The sequence below is a fragment of the Callithrix jacchus genome, chromosome 6 (assembly GCF_049354715.1).
Source record: "Callithrix jacchus isolate 240 chromosome 6, calJac240_pri, whole genome shotgun sequence".
Lineage (NCBI taxonomy): Eukaryota > Metazoa > Chordata > Mammalia > Primates > Cebidae > Callithrix > Callithrix jacchus.
Genome location: NC_133507.1, coordinates 87,142,448 through 87,165,322, shown reverse-complemented (window position 1 = coordinate 87,165,322; position 22,875 = coordinate 87,142,448). Strand labels below are relative to the sequence as shown.

Sequence of the window (22,875 nt, the reverse complement as noted above, 5' to 3'; positions counted from 1 at the left end):
GGAATTTTAGAGGAACAGAAACATTCAATCTATAACAATATCTAAGTCACAGTTTTATCAAAAGCAGCTTTACTGTGCAAATAAGCACAGAATCACTTGCTTATTTTCATAGCAATTCATAGGTTCCTCAGTGAGTTAGTAAAAGAGAAGGAAGAATGACCTATTCTGTCCTTGTTTTATAAAAAGGACATTAAATTCTAACTGACCACCTACTATCATCAACATTTTACAACAGAAAGCACATTATAAAATACCCAATCCAAAATATAGGAAGGATAAAATTTTCAAAAAAAAAGATGCTCTTTACCAGGAAAGGAAACTGTCCCCCTTATTTGCCTAACATGCTCTCTTCTGTTCATTTAACCTCACATCAAGGCAGGTTGATCTGGACTGGCTAGCTCTCCAGTGAGAAGAAAAACCACTGGTGTCCCTAGATCCATATTTTCTGGATTATGAAGGAAAGGATAGTGTTCATATTCTCACTTTTTTTCATGTATTTTTATTTATAACTCACTTAAAATCTAAAAATATTATAAAATAATGCAGAAACCATTTTTAAGCAAAATTTATAAAACATCTATATGTATTTTTAATATGTATCAATCAATTACCTATATAAGCACCACCCAGGATGAGATATAGACCCTGCCAGCCCTTCAGAAGCTCCACTTTATATCATTTGTCCCTTTGTCATCATAGCCTCTTTCCTTCCCCTGGAGTTAGCCACAAACCTTCATTTTAGTCATTATTTTATTGTCTTTTATTATTTTCCCACTTATAGCTATATCCCTTAAAATGTAATTTAGGTTTTCTTAAAATCATGTAAATGGAATCATAGTGTATGTTTCTTTTGTTTTTTGCTTCTTTCACTAAGTATTTCTTGCTTTTTCTATCCTTTAATATTTTATCATTCCATGTTTTTCTTTTCTCTACCAATTTGGGAGGGACACACTTTGTTTCTGTTCTGTTAGTATAGTTAGCCTAGGATTATAGTGCATATCAAAGCACTGTACTTATCAAAGTATAAAGCTACTATGACCCTTTACCATCTCCCAAGACTACTTTAGAATATTTTTAATTAGTTTATCACTTTCTCAATATATATGTTGTTATCTGGTGTTTAAATTTTTTAATACCACTAGACATTATTCTCTTTTATAGAGTCAATGTTTGTTTACATTTGCCTAATATTTGCAGTGTTCGTTCTTTGCTATTTATTTCTTTATGAACCTTGGATTTGCTTTTTAGGTTCACTTTTTCTTCTGCTTGAAATATATTCTGAGAAATTCCTGTCCTAAGGGTCTTGAGGGGAGTCTATCTCACGGTCTGCCTACTTGAAAGAAATCTCTACTTCTTCCTCATCCTGGAAATATATAGTCTCTTTGGGTATAGAAGTTTGAGTTGGTAGTCATTTTTAGTCAGCATGTCAAATATATCATTACACTGTCTTCTGTCATCCATTATTACAGTCAAATCACCTGTTAATATAACTGCTTTTTTCTGATTGCTCATAATATTTTTCTCATTACCTTTGTTTTTCTACAGTTGCACCATGATGCATACAGATGTTAGTTCCTTTTCATTTTTTCTGCCTGAATTGTTATGCTTCTTAAAAATATTTATTGTTGCAATTAATATATTTCAGAAAAAATCCAGTACCATAGCTGTGTTTTCTCTCTCTCTCTCTTTCTTTCTTTCTTTTTTTTTTTTTGTTTTTAGACAAAGTCTTGCTCTGTCACCTAGGCCAGAGTGTGGTGGTGTGATCTTGGCTTGCTAAAACCTCTGCCTTCCTGTTTCAAGCAATTCTCAACCTCAGCCTCCAGAGTAGCTGGGATTACAGACATGCACTGCCACACCCAGCTAATTTTGGTATATTTAGTAGAGACAGGGTTTCACCATGTTGGCCAGGCTGGTCTTGAACTCCTTACCTCAAGTGATCCACCTGCCTTGGCCTCCCAAAGTGCTAGGATTACAGGTGTGAGCCACTGTGCCCAGCCCAATGGCTACCTTTTCAAATGTAGCCCCTTTTACATTCCCTCTCTCATTTCCTTCTAAACCTCCAGTTAAACCCCTGTTAAATTTCTCACTATATTCTCTAAATGTTTTACACTTTAATTTTTCTAAATTTTTGTCTTTCTGAGCTGCATTGCAAATAAATTCTATTTATGTATCTTCTAGTTCTTAAGCCTCCTTTTGTAATGAACAGTAAGCTTTTAATTCAATTATTGTAATTTTTATTTCTAGAAGTTTGTTTCTTTTAAAAATCTACTATGTATGTTGTTAGAGTTAATTTTTCCTGGAGATATTTTTAAGACTCCATTTTGTTTTGTTATAACTAGGAGGCATAGTGGTTTTATAATCTGTGTTTTGTGATTCTAACATCTAAATTTGTGTCAGTCTGTTTCTGCTAGTTCTTACTCATGTTGCTTTGTTTTCTTGTGTGTCTGGTTATCTTTGACTGTGTGCTAATCATTGTTATCGAAATAGTATCATGGGAGGCTGTCTGTGGCCTAGGATAAATGTGTCCTACTCCAGAGTATTTTGGATTTTTCTCAAGGGGTTTGGGACACTCTCAGTGACTGATTATCTCAAGCTATTAACAGTATAATACTCTCCAATTATGTCTGCATAATAGGAGGGCCGTAGCTATCTTGCCACTTCTCAGGGACATGATTGTGCCTCACTTTTTCCTATTTTCTTCTTTTACTTTGCTCATTTGCCAAAACAATCTTCTTTATATTTCCTTGGGTTTGGAGAAAGGCAACAAGTTTAGTATTGGTTCTCCCTTATTCTTTATAAGACCTTGGACAAGACCTTGCTCCATTATTCTGTGAGTGTGATTGACCAAAGCTCAAGTGTATAGCATAAACAAATGACCTCAGGAAAAATGCAATTATGTTACTTTGATATTTGGCTTTCCTCACTGACTTCAGATTCCCACCCCTAGAAAAATATTTATGGTGGCAGTCCCACTGTCTTTTCAGACTTTCAATTCTTTTAAGGTTTTAATTTAAAAAAGAAATATTTTATCCAGCATTTTTATTGTTTTCAGTGGGAGAGTTGGTCCAAAAACATAGCTTCTCATTACAATCTACCTCACTTTAATTTTAAGTATGCATTTGGTTAATCAAGTTTGTGCTATTTATATAAACCTCGGTGGAAAAAGACTTCATAAGAATATGTATTGAAATTCTACAATGAACAGCTTGCTCGTTAGGGCTACATATAAGACATAGAGATATAATCAAGATATAGTCTTTGCCTTATAAAATCTCTGCCAAAAAATAGGGTGAGATGAAATAAGAAACATAGTAGAAGCTTTTTTTCCCTGAGATTTTGAAGAAGGAGAGCTCACATCTGTGAAAGATTTGAATTGGGCCTTGAAGGACAGTTATAATTTAAATATGTGGAGATTTGTAGGCAGGGAGTACAGGGGAATAAAAAACATGAACAGTGGTATAGAACTGAGAATGGGCAGAGTCTGTGCACAACAAAGAGAAATGAATTTTTGGTTTTGTTTGAAGATAGGATAAAGGAAAAGGGTTGAGAAGAGTATCATGGACTGAGATTTGCTATGAGGGGCAAATTTTTAATAAGTTATGTTAGTATTCTCCAGGTGTCTTCATTCTGGATCAATCTATCATGAGTATTATTTTAACAAACATATGCTGAACAGCAGTACTGGTCAGTCTTAGGTGTCTTAATAGAGCTCGGCCTGGGTGCAATGGCTCATACCTATAATCCCAGCATTTTAGGAGGCTGAGGCAGGCAGACCACAAAGTCAAAAGTTTGAGACCAGCCTGACCAATATGGTGAAACCCTGTCTCTACTAAAAATACAAAAATTAGCTGGGCATGGGGGCATGTGCCTGTAATTCCAGCTACTGAGGTGGCTGAGGCAGGAGAATCACTTGAACCTGGGAGGCAGTGGTTACAATGAGCCGAGATCGCACCACTGCATTCCAGCCTGAGTGATGGAGGGAGACTGTCTCAAAAAAAAGAAAAAAAAAAGCCAAGTCTATCGTAGAGCCAAAGCATGAGATGATGCTCTTTCTTCAAGGATCTTCATCTCATTTACTACAGAAGTGAAAACTTTTTCCTCAAAAGCACCCACATTAAGGTTTGTTTCAGCTGGTGCTAAAGAAATACTAGAGAAACAGAATTTGTCTGTTTGATTTATCTTGACTCACACTCCTTGTATTTTTCAGACACACTTTTCTATTCTACTATCAGTAAGGTATTTCAATTGACTCTAGCATTTCATTTGCAGCTTGACTCCTAGGTACTGCTGTCCTTTGTGATTTTAGAGCTTCTGCTTAATGTGTTTGGGAGGCATCTGACATATGCATGGGATTTGGCAAGTCTGCATTTTTGGTTTAAAAAAACCCATTCAATAGATTGCATCATAGAGAAACAGCTCTGCAATTTAGAGCATCTATTCATTTATTCTGTCAACAGTTAACAACTCCTTCCAGGTGTCACATAATTTTGTTTTTTGTTGCTATTGTTTTGTTTTTACCTTAGGGGCAACAGAAATATTCGAATGAATTATATATGATCCCTGCTCTCACAGTACTCACAATATGGTAAAGGAGACATAATTATATATAGGTTTATTATAATAAAACCATGACTAAAGTATTACAAAAATATTAGACAACATGCTGTGGAACCATAGATTTACTTATAGGTAGTCTTATCCCAGAGAAACTATTGTTGCAAGTAATGTTCTGCTTGCATATCTCTTCTTTTGTTCAAATATTGTTTGCTATCATTATATCAAATATTATTGAGCATCTCTTAAGTGTTTATGTCACTATGATAGGTGTTCTGAAAGATAAAAAATGAACCAGATTGAAACAAATATGAAGTATGGCCTTAGATTGAGTATAGTGAAAAAAATGGGTGTTGGTAGTTGTTCTAAAATGGCATGAACAGAGACATGGGTTCATTTTATAACTCAGAGGTGCGTGACTGCTTCCATTTGGATAGTATTCAAACTATATTCATGGAGGACATTTGAGCACATCTTTGAAGGCTGAATAGGATTTTGATATAAAAAGGGACAAAAGATATTTTATGTACTAATAAGAGAGTAATTAATAGTAAAATATGGGAAATTATTTATTTTTTTAATTTACAGATGTAGACTGATCTCTTCCCTTCTCCTATGCACTGTATACTAATCACTGTTCTTTACATTTTTTATTGGGCATTCCCTGAGGCCTAGAGTGAATATGTCCTCATCCAGACTATTTTGTGTTTCTTCTATTAGTTAGCTGGGAGTAGTATCAGTGAGGGATAGCTTCAAATTAAATTGAGGAACAGCATTGTGGAACAGCAAGCAGTGTAATTTGGTTAGAAAGTCAGCGTGGAGCTGGCTTATGAAAGACCTTGAACAGGACTGGAGATGAGATCATTTCGTTCGATAGGCAAAGTAGGCAAAGTGGAGTTTTTGTAACCAATATGAAATATTCTCAAATTAAGAGAGACTCAGAATTTTAGGGAATATATATATGTTAAATCTATAAAATTAAGTCTTTCTTAATTTTTTTTTTTGTGTGTGTATAAAAACACATGCAGGACTTGGTAAATTACTGAGAGACATGTTCTAAAAATTTATGCAGACAGATAAAAGCAGTAAGGCCTGAACTCCTATGACAGAGAAAATTGTAAAATGGCTGTTTGTCATCATTTTGGCTCAATGCATTTAGTAAATCACAGGACATCTTTTCAGTGACAAAATATTTTGATATTCTCATATGTCTCTGACCTCCAACAGTATGGTCATTTCTAAAGAAGTTCTAGTGCAAAAAGAACAAGCAGAGCTATTCATCTAAGGAGAAGTAAAAACATGCTCTCCCAAAAACTAGGTGTGTCACCACCCAAGTGAGCACCAGTTGCAAACCTACTGGTGTTTTCATCTGACTCTAGAATATCTGTTCAGTGTCACACCCTACTTGAACAAATGCATTGTGTAAAGTCTTTCTGGTTTGAGATACTTCCCTTGTATCTACATCCACTAACCATCAGATGTAGTGGAATTTATTCTCATCAATTGGATGGATGTTTCTATTATATTCATCACATACTACTCAGAAAATTTAGTGTCACTTTTGATATAAATTCAAAAACATTGTAAACATTTTAGGGAATATTTTCCCCCTAAAATTGTGTAGTTCTAAAGTCGATATATTCAATAGAAAACTAATATGTTGGTTGTGTAAGGGACTGTTTTTTGTTACTCTTATGTTTTCCATTTTGCACTGTACTAATATGTATGTTTAATCAGAGCCAAGAACTGGCAAGTTTTACTTGTTAAAAATTGTATTTTGGGGTTTTACACTTAGATCTTTAATCCCCATCTTGAGTTAATTTTTGTGTATGTTATAAGGTAGGGGCCCAGTTTCCATTTTCTGCATACGGTTAGCCAGTTCCTCCAGCACCATTTATTAAATAAACAATAAATCTTTAGAAGAAAATCTAGGCAATACCATTCAGGACATAAGCACAAACATAGATTTTATGAGGAAAATGCTAAAAGCAATTGCAACAAAAGCAAATAGTGACAAATAGGGTCTAATTAAACTAAAGAGCTTCTGCAAAGCAAAAGTAACTATCATCAGAGTAAACAGAAAACTTTCAGAATGGGAGAAAAATTGTGCAATCTATTCATCTGACTAAAGTCTAATATCCAGAGTATACAAGGAACTTAAATATACCAGAAAAAAAACCCATTACAAAGTGGGCAAAGACATGAACAGACACTTCTGAAAAGAAGATGTACATGCTGCCAAAAAACATATTAAAAAAAAGCTCAATATCACTGATCATTAGATAAATGTAAATCAAAACCACAGTGAGATACCATCTCCCATCAGTCAGAATGGCGATTATTAAAAAGTCCAAAAAGATGCTGGCGAGGTGGCAGAGAAAAAAGAACACTTTTACATTGTTGATTGGAATGCAAATTAGTTTAATCATTGTGGAAGATACAGTGGTGATTCCTCAAAGACCTAGAGGCAGAAATACCATTTGACCCTGCAGTCCCATTACTGAGTATACTACACCCAAAGGAATATAAATAATTTTATTATAAAGATACATGCACATGTATGTTCACCGCAGCACTGTTTACAAAAAGCAAAGACATGGAATCAACCTAAATGCCTATTAATGATAGACTGGATTAAGAAAATGTGGCACATATAGACCATGGAATACTATGCAGCTATAAAAAGGAATGAGATCATGTCTTTGCAGGTACATGGATGGAGTGGAAGTAATTATCCTCAGCAAAGTAACACAGGAACAGAAAAATAAACATTGCATCTTCTCACGTATTAGTGGGAGCTGAATGATGAGAACACATGGACGGTGTGGGGAACAACAAATACTGGGACCTGTTGGATTAGGGCAGTGGGGAGAGAGAGAGCATTAGGAAGAATAGCTAATGGATGCTGTGCTTAATACCTTGGTGATGGGATGATCTATCTGTGCAGCAAACCGCCATGGCACACATTTAACTATGTAACAAACCTGCACATCCTGTGCATGTGCCCTTGAACCTAAGAAGAAAAAAATTGTGGTCTTTTTAAAAGGTACGATGTGATGTTTTGATGCATGTATACATTGTGGAATGATTAAATCAAGCTATTAACATATCCATTACCTCATATACTTATCATTTTTGTGTGTGAAATATATAAAATATATGCAGTGATTTTTAAGTATATAAAAATATATGCAGTGATTTTTAAGTATATAGTATGTTATTATTAACTGTAGTTACCATGCTGTACAATGGATCTCTAGAATTTATTATTCTTGTCTAATAGAAATTTGTATAGTTTGACCAACATCTCCCCCTACCCTTCCTCAAGTCCCCCAGGCCCTGGTAAGTACCATTCTCCTCTCTGCTGCTATGAGTTTGACTTTATAAAAATTTTACTTTTAATAACATAAAACTTCTCCAAGGCATTTAATGAACTACTAACTTCTCTAAACCACTCATTCAGCCATAAACTTGAAAGCAAAAATGGGCAACATAAAAGGCCTCATTAAAGTAACATGTTTTCAGCCTGGGCCACATACTGAGATTCCGTCTCTACAAAAAAGTGATTTAAAAAAATTGGTTGGGTGCGGTAGCTCACGCCTGTAATCTCAATACTTTGGGAGCCCAAGGCAGGAGGGTCACCTGAGGTCAGCAGTTTGACACCAGCCTGTCCAACATGAATAAACCCCATCTCTACTAAAAATACAAAAATTAGTAGGGCATGATGGCACACACCTGTAATCTGAGCTACTCGGGAGGCCGAAGCAGGAGAATCGCTTGAACCCAGGAGGCAGTGGTTGCAGTGAGCCAAGATCCCATCACTTCCCTCCAGCCTGGGTGAAAGATTGAGACTCTGTCAAAAAAAAAAAAAAAAAAAAAAAGCCAGACATGGTGGTCATGTACCTATAATTCCAGCTACTTGGGAGGCTGAAGCAGGAGGATCACTTGAACCTAGGTGTTTGAGGCTGCAGTGAGCTATGGTTACATCACTGCTGTTTGGCCTAGGCAATAGAATGAGACTCTGTCTCTAAAAATATAAAAACTAAAATAAATAAAAATTTGTTTACTTTTAAAAAATATTGTTTACTTTCAATATGAGTAATGAACACACACATTAATTAAATAATCCAATATATCTAATGCTCATTCACTGTAGTGTGACTTTAACAACAAAATGAACTTATTTAGGGAGGGAAAATGATGTGATTTAGCAAAAAAGATGAAAATAGTTTCAATCAGAAAGCTATTCATGAATTATTGAGTATTCTGTGCAAAATGAATATGGAATGATTTCATCTTTGTAGAGTGAGTATTGAGCCCTTATTCAGACCCCTGCTTAAGAAGATCATGAAAAAATGGAGGGGCAAACAAAAGATCTATCAACCTGAGACTAATGAAGGCATTTTAAAATCTCTGTTTAATCATTTAATTCTCATAATTGTAGTACTCTTGCCACATCAGCATGGCTATCACCGATGCAGTCTATTAGTATAGCTGAAGATTGCACCATCATATGGCCTCATCATACATTTAATGATTCGAAAAACCAAGTTACAGTTCAAAATCTGGAGGATAATGGGTAGAGATGGAAATACAGAGAAGAAAAAAAGGAAATTAAAGTCCAGTGTTTTATTAATGTAAACTTTGTGAGGAAAAAAAACCAAGTGATCGATATTGCTGTAAATGAAGCCATGTTCTCTGCTTGTATTTTTTTTTTGAGCTTTGGCCATTAACTACAATAAATTCTGTATCTTACATAATTTTTAATAAACTCACAAATCCATGAAATTGATAGGATCCCTTATAAATGGATCAGAGCTTACTGTCCCTCAATAAACCTCACCTTAGGCTCTCTCAGAAAACTATTTTAATTATGAAGCTTGACTCTCTGTGGTTTATCATTTTGGTCAATGAAATGCATTTGTTTTGGTGCTTGCATTTCTCTGAGATAAAATGAGCTTTTATCCCACAGTGCATTTTTTAATTTATAGAGTACATGCATAGTCTTTCTTAAAAATTCACTACTAAATTCAAATGCTCTGAGAAGCAGTATATCACATTAGGTAGAAACAGGGCTTTTCACGTCAGATCACCTGGGCTGGGACTAGATCACCTGCTGCTCTAGTTTATTTTCAAACACTAATGATAAATTTATTTTTACATATTTCTTGGCTGACTCAACTGCAATATGAGATTAATGAGGGACTGTCTCATAGAACTATATGTGAGAAAATTGATGCAATGTGCCTCACACAGAGCAAACATAAGTCTTAATTGTATTTATCATTATTGTTATTATTACATGAAGCAATACAATATAGTGGTTAAGAGTAGTGGCAGATGAGGGAAGGGTAAAGAGAGAATGTGGGAAAGATCTGCAGGTGCCTGGACGTCTTTTTGCTCACATTCCAGTGGTGAGAGTGAGTAACTGGCCACATTCTGATGCAAATGGAGCTGGGGGTAAAGTCTTCAGCTGGTGAGCTGCTTCCCAGGGACAACTCAAGGCACTGGAAGAGGGAGCACAGCATACATTTGGGTGGAGAGCGATTCATCTCTGCCACAGGGAGAGCAATATCAATTGTCTCAATTCTGTTTTTTTGGAAGACAAAGCCTGAATTAAGCACCAGGCTTTATTTGGGAGGTACAAATCCAGGACACAGAGAATGAAGAAAAGGAAGTCAGACCAGAAATGATGGGGAGTGGTTCAGGGGTGTTATCATGTTGGCTCCTCTCTACAATGAGCCTCAAAGAGACAGAGAGAAAAGGAGCTGCAAGTACACTGGTGAAAGCTTAACACAATCTGTGGGAGGAAGGGAGCAGAAGGTGGAAAAGGAATTTATCTCCCATATTTCTTCCCATTTCCTGCATTTTTCCCATTTCCTGAACTTTCGATTGAAGTTCACCACCCAAAGTCATCACCTGTCTGCATCAATTGGACCCTGCCCCAGCCTTGAGAGGCTACTCAGAAAGCCAGGTCCCACACCCTGCAAAGTGGCATTTCATCTAAAGTAGGAAGTGGTGGAAGGAGTCAAAGGCCCCTCTACAATCTGGCAGCCTGGAGGGAGGGTCTGGCATTCCAAGAAGGTAACTGTCATTCTTAAGAGGTGGGACTGTATTGCCCAGGCAGGGGTGGTCATCTACCTGGACAGCTGCGGTTGACTGAGTAGATGACAGTCTAAGGAGAAACTCTGAGGAGGCACCTGAGGCATCAAAAGTGTGCCCAAGCTCTTCACCTTGCAGAAATAAATTGGCTTTTTAACGTAAATGTAAAACTATATCAGTTGAGAACCAAATAAACTAAGTAGAGGCAATTATATTTATTCCAGCAAGATTTTGATTCAGAAACAAATGCAATGGATGGTCATTTCTTGAAAAGGGTAGAATACTTTCTCCTCAAAAACAAACCAAAAGCGCATAACATTCTAGTGCCCACAATCACTAACAAAGGTTTATTTTTCTAAATATGTGGTTTGATTTGGTCATGTAATATACTGAGAAATTTTACTGTAGAAACAATTTCTGTTATTATTAACATCATTTATATTCATATACATAAAATCCACATCTTATAATCAAAGTATCCTCTTTTGTGTTGACAGGGGCCATACTTTAGACATTAATAAGATCAGGTATCCATTCAACCCTCTTTCCTAAATCATTTTGCCCAAATGAGAATTTATAAATAAGTTTTATCCTCCTCCATGAACGATTTTCCAGAATCAAAACCAGTTATGTGATAAAACTTAATTCCTCTAAACAGATTTTGTGTTTTATGTTTCAAAATGATAAGGACAATCTGAGTCTATATTCTGGAATAGCAATTAATCCAAAATAAAAAATGGCACTAATAACCTATTTTATACAAGCTGAGCTTTGTCTCTCTTTTTGAACCACATCTAGTAATAAGGGTATGAGGCTGTGCAGCCAAATGATTTGTGGCCTACATATATGCCCAGTCTTCATCATGGAAGCCATCATCAAGCTAAAGAGCACCTGGCCTTTGATATTTTCTTAATATACATTAGAAGACTATGGACCCCAAATATCCCATAAAGAAAAATGGGAAACTTAATCCCACAGGTTTAATCTAAGTCAGAGAAAAAATTATTAGAGAAAATACTCTGTTAGCTATTATTGGGAAATGGTGAAGACAGACTAAGAGAATCATAAAAATCAGAAGTGCGAGAGACCTAGGGTCAATTTTGAATGACTTCACATTCCTCTAAAAAAAGAGTCTTTTATGTTTTATTGTCCAAAAGCAGTAACTCTTAAATAATTCTGTTTAAATATTTTAAAGATCAGTCATTTCTATTTTAAGTTTACCCCAGAAGAGATATGGTGTGTATATTCTTAGATTTAAATTCATATTTAGTCATTTTTTTAAGTTTATTTTTATAATGATGTATAATATGATCCATTGGCATCATGCAGTTCATTAGCAGACTTTTTCTTGTGTTTTATAGCTGTAAAATCAGAAATATGTTTTCTATTAAAGGATTCTTAATTTCAGCCTTCCTTGAATAAAATCTTGATTGTCTTCCAGATAAATTCTACAACTTTTCTGAACTACTTTTTCCAATATTTAACATTTAAATACTGAGAATTTTTTATTCTAATAATCTCTATTCCCTAAAACTATTCTTCAGGCATAGGTCTTTCTGCTGTAGCTTTGTGAGAATAAACTACTTATGAGGACATTTTTACACAGTCCTTCAGCTACTTATCCTAGTTTCTCTTCTTAAAGTGAATCTATTCCTTATTACCCAGTAACTTTAGTTTTTTTCTGTCATACTTTTGAATTCACCCCAAATCTCTATTAGCTTTGATTGCACCATATGATCAGTTCTTACTTAAAGTTGTTCGAGTGGAAATATGATTCCATAACCACCTTTGTACTTCTCCCTTTGCAAACTGCCATTCTGACATGTATTATTTATTTTTATTTATTAATGCATTGGAATCAATCCAGATATTTTCCATTGTCATTCTCTATCCAGTTCCTCAATTATTTCAATAGTTCACAAATACCTGTTTAACACTTGTTTGGGGCTACTTTGCTAGATTCTGGAAAAAATAAAGAATCATAAGACAAACTCACTTCTCTGACTTGATAGCTAGGGGAAAAAAACACATCAAAAAGGAGTAGCAATGTGTGACTAACAAGAGTTGTAACACAGTATGTTTCAAAGTAGGGGAAATGATGGAAGGAGTGAGTGACTACCTGCAGAGGAAAATTCTCTCTGTGGATGTAATTTCTTTTTAGTTGTGTCATGAAAATGAGCAAGATTACGGCAGATGGCAAGCAAGCAGGATAGACTGAAGAGAGAGATAAATGTATTTCAGATGAAAAGAATGAATGCATACTCAAATCCCAAACGTCTGGCATTGTAAAAACACATTGCGTTTTGGAAACTGCCCCGGGTGTAGCGTAGCTGGTATGGAGAAGAATGAGAGAATGCATAGAACCAAGAGGGATGGTTGGAAGAGGACAGAAAGGAGCGCGTATATCCTACAGAGGGATTTGGTCACTATCCTGTAGATAAATTTTCTATATTAAATAATGTGAGGTTTGTGTTTTAGAAGGAAGAAAGGTCAAAATACAGAGAATGAACTGCAAGGGCTTTTGACTGGCCACAGAGGCAAGAGGTAGAAGAATTCTGGTAAGAGAAAATAAGAACTCTACTCAGGTTAGGGTCAAGAGATGGAGAAAACAGAGCTAATTCCGGAATTCAAGACTTTGTGCCTTTTGGTTATGGATGGTGAAAGGAAGGAAGGAGTTAAGAAATTTTCAGGTGAAGTAAGTGAAGAGATTATTAAGCAAGACAAACATTAGAGAAAAGGAAGCAGGAGGGAGAAGATAATGATTTCACTGAGATGTCTGTGATCCCCTCTCATGGTAGTGTAGAAAACATAATTTTGGCACATCAGAGGGAGCTGGGCCAGAGGCACGCATCAAGGAGTCAACATATGGCAGTGATGGGGCAAGACCAAAACCCACAGGAAGCGCATGAGTGAGGAGAAATGATGAGGGCCGAGAACGCTAAACCTGGGTTACCAACATTTAGAAAGTAGGAAGAGGAAGAGGAGTCAGTGGAAGAAACTGAAAACGAAGAGTATAAAAGGTGAAGAATTTGGAGGAATAAATGCTTCCATAGCCAAGAAACAAGAGGGCTTTAAGGAGAAGGGCCAAAAGAATCTGGGAGTACAGAGTTCAAGTAATATGCGGGTGGGGAACAAGGCATCAGATTGTTTTTGTTGACCTTCATGGTTAAGATATTTTACAAAAGTCAAGGAAGGAAGCAAACATCAGACTGCATTGTTGAAGAGGAGAATGGAGTCTGAGCAAACAGAGAAATGAATCAAAGAGAAGGACAAATCTGGCAATAATGGAAAGGAAATAAGTGAGATTGGTAAAAGTGAGGATGTGGAGTTGATTATTGCTTTTCTTCCTTTTTTTTTCTTTTAACAGGAGTGATGAACATGGTTAGAGGCTGAAGGATGTAATCTATTTAAGAGGCAGAAAGTAGAAGGAAATGTGAAATTCTTATTCCTGGACAATTCAGGAAATCAGGGACAAGACTAAATGAAATTAGGAACTGGAGAGAAACAAGCCTTGGGCAGAAGGAATATCTCTTCCTCTGAGGCAAAGCAGGACCTGCCTTGCAAGTCCTTTCTGTGCTTTATGGCACTGACAGGCCAGGTAATTTTGACACTGACAGAGGCCATGGTCCTGCCAAGGCATGGGAGTTTATTAGACAGATGGGCCAGTCACAGCCCCAGAATTCTGGGGCTGGGAGACAAAGTGGAAAATGATGACACAAGGAAAAAAATTAGAAAATGTGAATTCTTATTCTTAAACCTGAAAAAGGCATTAATTTTCATGTGAACTAGTAGGAGGAAAAGATGAGTGTGGAAGGCAGGCCCTGGATTCCATTGTGATCAATAACTTAGAAATTGGAATCCAATAAAGGTAAATTCATAGCTCAGCTCAGGCACTTTCTAAGTACATGACCTCATGTCAGGCACTTGGCTGCTCTCGTTTGGGTTTCTTCATGTGTATGTTGAAAGCAATGGTAATATTTTCACAAAATTGTTGTAGGAAGTAAGTGAGAAATCAATATGAGCTTTCACAGTGCAATAGAGGTAGCTATCATTAAACTTTATATTCGCTTATTTGGATTACACAGACTATGAAAGTGGGAAGCGTTGTGATTATTCTAGCACAAGGGTTGTGATCTCCATGAAGTAGGAACCAACCATGTCGTGGGGTGGACTTATAAGGGTTGAAGCGTACAAGAGAGCAGTGTCAGGAGAAGGAAGAGAAAGTGACTGGGAACACAAAAAGTTTGCTAAGCAGAGTCAAAGGCCCAGCTGAAGAAGGCAGCTATTATTTGTAGTATTGCTACCCTAAGTAGTCAAAAGTTATTTCTTCAGTATTCGGGGATATGGGAAGATTTGGAGGGGCAAACAGATGAGAGTGATATCCTTGGACGAGGGCAAGTGGAGTGGGTGGTTGAAGTGACTGTAGAATCAGAAATGTAGGCCTGGACTTGAAAGGAAATGAAACCAGGAAGGAATTCAGAGACTGGGAGATTGCACAAAGGTCGATGATTTTAATAGCATCAGAAACATACATAACAGGGTGGGGGTAAGAAAAACTGCAAAAGTGGAATCTGTTAGATGAGCAGCAGAATGAAAATCACTGAAGTGTAAATGAGGTGAAGGAGTGAGATTATGAGGAGGCCAAGAGACAGGGCCAGGTCACGGAGAAGATAGCCACAAACAGGGTTTGGAGCGTGATAAACCTGAGCCAGGTGCTGTGGGGTTTGCCTTAGGATGCTCTAGGGTAAATACACCTGATAGCAATAGTTTAATAATCCCCTTGGAATTAACCTGTGTGGCAGGCACACCTGAGTGTGTTTCAAGTTAGGGAATCGAGGAGCAGCTAACCTGGAGTCGGTGAAGAACATCTGAGCCCTCACAGTCTTGTGGAACACAGACCACACAGGAGAATGAGTTTTGGGTTGGATGAAGGTTGCCAGGTGGGAGTCCTTAAGGAGGAGGGTCATTAAGTGAAAATGCTACATAAACTGCATGCTGTTAGCAAAAGGTTGTGGTTTTCCTGCTCAGTCCACCACTGGGCCATGTAGTTATGTTGCCTAGCCCACTGCTCCTGGACATTTTTGTACATGAAGTGGTTCTCCTGTCCATACCTTTCCCGGGTATGTAAACCCCTAGTAAAACTCCATATCTTTTTTGTTAGCTCTGGGTCTCTTCTTTGTTCACTTGAACCTCAACCCTATTTGAAGTTTAAAAGGATTCAGCACTACAAATGCTGATGAGAACGTTTTGAAATTGACAAAGCTAGATGATGAGAAAACTGTAAAAGCTTAGATTGCTTTTTCCCACAGGTTTCCTTTAGCTGTATAGCATATAGAGTTTGTAGGTGATTACACAGAAATCTAAGGCTAATATGAGATTCTTCAAGGAAGAGTCAGTATCTCCCTTAAACCTGGGGTTTCAGAGCTGAGTACAGTGTGTAACACATTGACACATAGTGGGTGTGCAATAAATGTTAACTGAATGATTCTGTGAAATCTCACATTAATCCGAATATGAGTCCATTAAACTGTCATTTTTCCAAATTACAAACCAAAAACAGCTTAACCATTAAAAAGAAAATACAAATCTTAATTGCTGTAAATTGGGAATTTTAAGACACTAAAGTCTACCTTCCAAAACACAAAAGCTAGTTGCATTTTGGTATTTTTCCTTCATTCATGAATTCAGCAAATATTCATTGAACAACAACTATGTGCCAGGCACTGTTCCATACATTGGGAAAAACAGTAGAGGAAAAGGCAAACAAGGCCCTAGCTCAGGGAGCTTAATTCTAGTGGGGGAAACACAGACAGTCAGCATATAAAAATATATATGTTAATTTCAGTTAGGAGGAGGGCTGCAGTGAAATTAAAACAAGTAGTGGGATGGAGAGTAACCAGGAGTACTGGAGTACAGTTCTTTTATATAAGACAGTCAAAGAAGACCTCTGACAAGGTGACATTTATAACTGGGAACTGAAGGATAAGAAGGAGCCAGACGTGTGAAGATTGGGAGGTATTCCAGGTAAACAGGTGGTGTGAAGGACCTAAGGCAAGATCAGGTTTAACAGAGAAGGACAAAAACAAGATGAATATGTCTATTCTGGAGTCTAGTGAGAAAGCCATAGCTTTTCCCAAACTCTTACATGTTTTAGCATATGATCACAGTGCATATGTAGTTTTCAAGGGCTGCATAATGGTTAAGAACCGTCTCTGGAGTGACGCTGCTTGCATTTAAATCCTGGCCCCTCCTTTTCTAGCTGGGTAACCTTGAGGAAATTTACCTAACCATTCTGGCAGGTTTTCTTTTTTACCTGTAACTTAGTGATACCTACCTCATACAGTTGTAAATGTGAGATTTCACAAAATTATTTGGTTACCATTGATTGCACACTACTTTGTGTCGGTGTGTTAGCCACTGTGCTGGGCCCTAGAACTCCAGAGGCAAGGAAGATACTGAATCTTTCTCATATTAGCCTTCTGTATAATCGCCCACAAACTCCTTATAATACAGAACTCATACACTAAATGAATTATTAATAATAATTTAAAAGTACTTAGGTAAGTTCCTGGAACATAAATAGTGCTTCTTAAATAAGATAATTATACATTCCCCACCCACCCCCTACCGGATTATATGGGAAAAAGAAGCCATTTTGTTACATACTCTTAATGATTATTTTTCTTGGCTCTGAGTATCCCTTAATTTAATTAAATCTATAAGAAGAAGCATGTTGTTAATTTTTCTACATCACAAATCACTTAATAAAGAATATCACTATCACGCTTTGAAATCTTTCATAATAGTGATCACCTGAGCGGCAGAGTGTGGGTGAACCAACAAAAACTCTTCACTGATCAAAGTCTCTTTCAGGGGCATGGCTCATCTTAATGGGTTTCTCATGAGGTTACACCTAAATAACAACAGAAAAGGTAGATATGTTACCAAATTCTATCCTGCCAGCTGAGTTTATCCTGTAGGAAAGTTATACAATGTTTCAAACAAATTATTGAATTTCCAAAAAAAAATCGCATTATTTACCATAGTAAAACAAATTTCTGCCTTCTGAAAAATAGTCTATGTTAAACTAATAGAATTAGATATAATGGCTAAGAGACAACAAACGTGGGCAGATTAAGTTTTAAAAATATAGTTACCATTGTTTCATGATTTCCTGTTTTATCCTAATGTTCATAATGTTAAAAACATCGTCTAAAATATTATAAGCTTCATATACTAAAATTTTAAAGTATTTTATGGATAATGACTTGAGAAAAGTATGGAATGTATCTACAGAGAAACAGAGAGAATTTATCTATGGAGAAACTTCTTGAAAAAGTAGTAAAGAAATTCTCCAAACTGGCAAACTTTTTAAAAAATAATTGGAGAGATGCAAATGTAATGTATGATTAACTTGAATCAAGTGAAAATATGAAAAGACAAATGTGGGTGATATTCCTATTGATTATTGTGAATTATTGAAATAAAAAAACTTTTAAGTAATACATTGTAATTGTGTAATAGGAAGCATGCATTGTAATCTATTTGGTCTAAGTTAAATTTACTAAAAAAATTATACTTATGGGTATAATCTTAAAGTCTGAAAAGTAAATTTCTAAAAGGCATAGTTGACACTTAACAAATCTGTATCGAATTTGCTAGCATATGAAACACAAACCTGCAAGGGGACTTTGATATTGATTAATCCACCTGCTCAGTTTTCTAGATGATGTAGCCAGATTCTAAGCAACTTTACTAAAGTCACAAAGCTAAAACTCTAACCATTTTTTGCATTGTACTACAATTTATCATTATTTCTTTTACTGTTCTAAAAGTAATATAACTTAACATGTTACTTTTACCATTGAATAGCAAGATTTCATATTACTGAATAGCATATTTTAAAATTTTATTAGAATTACTAAAGAATATCATCTCAAAATATTAGTATTCTAGATATTTTTCCTATTGTCTACAGCTAATAATTTTAAAAACAGTTCTCTAATTTTAGACATTTAAAAATATTAGATCCTAAATGAAAATTCCTATAAATTTTCCCTTGGAGAACACAAAAAAGGCATTAGATTATAAATATGTGTAGCTACTAACTCAATAAACTCCTATTTCTCTGACATCCATTTCCAATGTTGCATCCTTTTATTCTTTCTTTTTGGGTTTACAGAAAACTGGGCACAAACCAGAAAGTGTGGATTTGTGTGGTGCACACATTGAATGGGCCAAGGAAAAATCGAGTAGAAAGAATGTCTTTCAGGTAAGAATGTTACATATATTCAATTTATTCCTATTCTCTCTAAATCTGAGCTCTCTTGGATAACTAAAATAAGACCACCTTCTTGTGATATGCTCATGTACATGAACTAGTTGTCTGAAGGTCATTATGAAAGGCGACTCCTCTTCCCAGTTGAATCTTCGGTTTGTTTTGTTGCTTTTTTTCCTGGCGACTGGTTGCTATCTAAACACAAAATATATGTTGTATGTTGATTAATGTAAACACGCAAAGGTTATTGAAGTTTGCAGTGTATGTGATAGATGACTGGGGTTCAAATGTAAAAAGCTTGACTTAAATAGATTTGATCTAGAATATTCAGATGTACACAAACTAAGATACACCAAGTATAAGCGATTTACATTCATGACACTCTTGCCTTCCAGCCATTAATTACATTTACGAGTGTAACTTAAGGGAATGAAGAGGGCTGAACAACTATAAAAATAGATTCTTTCATATTGCATAACTTCGTTTTTTGAAAAAAGCTTGATTCTTATAATCATATTCCATTGAATGGAAACAACCAGATGAAATCCTTAAAAGAGATAAAATTGTAAAATATAATTTCACACATGATATTTCCAAAATCAGTGGCAATTAATGATTTTAAATTATGGAGTTTTATTTTTGTTCTATTTTACATGAAATTTTATATTTCTGAAATAACCAATAATTTTATATAATTTAGAAAATTATTTATTATTTTTATAATTTATTATAATTATTTTTTAAATGTCTTTTAAGAGCATGTTGGCCCTTGAATAAAAGTCCATTCTTTTGTTCTTAAATGCTTTGGTGAAATTAATAGTGGGTCCTATAGAAGCATAGGTAAGTGACGTTTCCTACCTACACTTTCACTGAGGGGAGGAAGCTGGTTTCTAGTTTGGTTTGTATTTTCCAGATGCGATTGAGGTATATCCAAATAATTTGGGTCCATTTGGATTACCAAAATAAAACAAATATTTTAACACATTCTGGAATAAATTACTTTTCTAGTTTTATTCTATTTAGGTATAGAGACTTTTTTTATCAAAAAAGATAGTGAGAGAATATATACAATTATTATTTGTCAATTAAAAATATAGAAAAGAAGGAAATAAAAGGGAGAGAGAAAAGACAGAAGAAAACTAAACATGCTTGTCCTGAAAGCAATACTCTAAAGCTGAAAGTGACTAAAATATGGCTTTATAGAATCAAGAAGAAGAAATAAACTTTATTTTGAAGGGAAGAACTATAGATCAGTGACTTCCCCTTTTCCCCAATTTCTTACTCTTAGTATTCTGCCATAAACAACGAAATTTAGAGGTTAGAATCCTAGCTTTTTGACAACCTCAATGACCACATAAGAAAGCTCTGTACTAGACCACATAAGCTCAGTGGTAAAGCCTCATTATGTACTGCAAATTTAGTATCCTAATCACCAAAGCTGTAAAAGACATTGAAATTTGTCATAGACATTATTCTTGGTCTATATCAACCCTTTGGAGATAGGCTAAGCCAGCTTTTTTCAGTTTCTTCTGATAACCTTACAAAGAGTTAAATGAGTTCACAAATGAGGATGACATTCAACTATATATGATGTATACAGGGCTAAAAATATTGATGAAAAAATTATGTATATTTTTGCATAACTGTGAACATGCATAGATCTACATTTCAGCCACCTATATTGATAGTGTGTATCATTCTGATCTTTTCAGGATGTGACTAACCACCTCCTATTGCAATTTTCTAGTTGACTTTTATATTTCTGAATGCAGGTCCTTCCAAAGATATTAAAAACTATACTTGCTTTTTGTCACTTTCTGGAGGTAAAAATCTTGCCATTTAGTTTTGTTGATAATGTAATCGAACAGTTCACGGGGTCTCAGTGTTCTTACAGACACTTTTTTTTAAATCTTGTACTTTCAGAGAAACAAGAGGTGATTATAAGGGTACTGTGAATAACAAAGTGAAAGAAAAGATTCAAGTTTCTTGTTCTGTTTCATTCGTTTTGAGTGAATTCCCTGGTTTCCTTGTGGTGCTGAAATCTTTTCATCACCTAAATGCATGAGTTTTGGTAAAATTTACTAATACGTATCCATAGATAGAGACTATGAGAGTAAGCCTTTCGAGAGGAACAATATAAATAGCTTTTATAGTTCTGTTAACGAAAAAGCATCGGGAAGGATTTGCCAGAGAGCTAAATCTAGATGACTTGCATCAATATTTGATTAGATACATTAGCTGGTCTAACTCTCAAATGATCAGAATAAACATGATTATGTCTCAAAAACATGGTATTAAGGCATTGTTGGACTTGGAGTGAGTGTGTGTGTGTGTGTGTGCACGCGCACACGTGCTTGCAACGGTTTCATTGCCTACAGAATAATGAAGTGTTTCTTCCTGACTGAAAAAGACCATCATAGCTTCAGCTGATGTGCTACATCGGAAATAGCTTTAGAATTCCAAGTTTGAATTAGGCTTGGTGTTCAATCTCAGTCTATGAATTATAGATTACAGATAGCAAATGACTATTGAGATTTTTGGTTCAAGAAAAATCAAAGAGCAAAATTAGAAATAATTTTAAAATTTGAAATCTGTCCTTTAAAAGTTTGATGGATTAGCAATTATGTGCCACATAATTACAATGTCTGTGGAGAAGTTGAACTTAAAATGAATAGGAAAACAAACAAAATTGTGTGTGCTTGCAAGTCTCAGAAGCACACATTTTTGACAACCAAAAATGGACAGATTTCATTTATTTCATTTGTTCTATATGCTGTTTGGATGTTTGAGTTGTTTTTCTTTCTATTAAAAGCCAAATTTCCTTCCTAGTTGAAATCATATCAAACTATTGACATGGATTCAATGTTATTTGATTGGTATGTGGGAACATAACAATGACAGCATTAATTATTAAGTTTTGGTATTCAACAACTTTCAGTAAATCAGAATGATTCTCACTTGCTAAGTTTAAGAATATCTGAATATTTTATAATGGCACACTTTTGGCCTAATTGGTACCTCAGAACAATAAATAATGAAAGAATTAACTTTGATAATAAAATATATATTTGATGTTATAATTTATATAAAATATGTACATGTATTTATGTATAAAATATAGACTTATATACATCAAATATATATGCAAATATACATATATATATAGTGTGCCCATGTATACATACACCTAATAGTTTGACCTTAAGAAATAGAGTGAACACTTACACACACACACACACACACACACTACACATTTATAAAAGATCAAAGAAATTCTAAGTCACAGTAGTAAATGTCCATTGCTGCTAACTTTTGTTTAACTCTGCATTTATGGTCATTGTCAAGGACTATCACAAGTTTGATGTAGTTTGAGAAACATTTAGCAACTCAGCTATAATGAGCTGGGTACGAGTTTTCTAAGTAAGAGCAACACTAGGTCTTCATCAGGGATAGACTGAATAAAAAGATTTATGTTCAAACCACATGTTTTAAACATTCCTGCTAAGTGCTAGTTTTCTCTTTGGTGTTTAGCCTGAAATTTAAAGCACTAAGGATTAAAAGGATTACAACATAATCTTAAATAATCCTAAATGTCATTTATAGAGAGATAGTTGTAATAACTAAATAAAACCATGTTAAAGGATGGCAGCATTGTCAGGCAGCCTCCATAACACAAACGGGGCTACTGTCACATTCTGTTTCCTGGCTGGACACATTAGGCAGTTACAGTCTTTCAACAGGAAGTTCAACTGAGAAAATGACTGCAAAATAATTTAAAACAAGTTTTTTTTTTAACTGTTAATACCTTGTTTCAAAGTTGAAGGGAATTTTTCACTTAGTTTTTGTTTTTGCCTTTGAACACAAACCTTTCTAAGTATTTTGGAAAGTCTAGGGAAAGGAAGTTCATGACGTGGCTATGCAATCGACAGCTGATACATCTC

General features: G+C 35.3%; 1 protein-coding gene across 2 annotated transcripts in view; it reads left to right on the top strand.

The window, feature by feature from the left end:
• Positions 1 to 22,875, top strand: part of ARHGAP15 (Rho GTPase activating protein 15) — a 660,617-nt gene that overhangs the window by 112,440 nt on the left and 525,302 nt on the right. For both annotated transcript variants that reach the window (XM_002749466.5, XM_054257664.2), the window contains exon 6: positions 18,839 to 18,928. In XM_002749466.5, the coding sequence (XP_002749512.2) occupies positions 18,839 to 18,928 (90 nt within the window). The remainder of the gene's footprint in view (positions 1 to 18,838; positions 18,929 to 22,875) is intronic.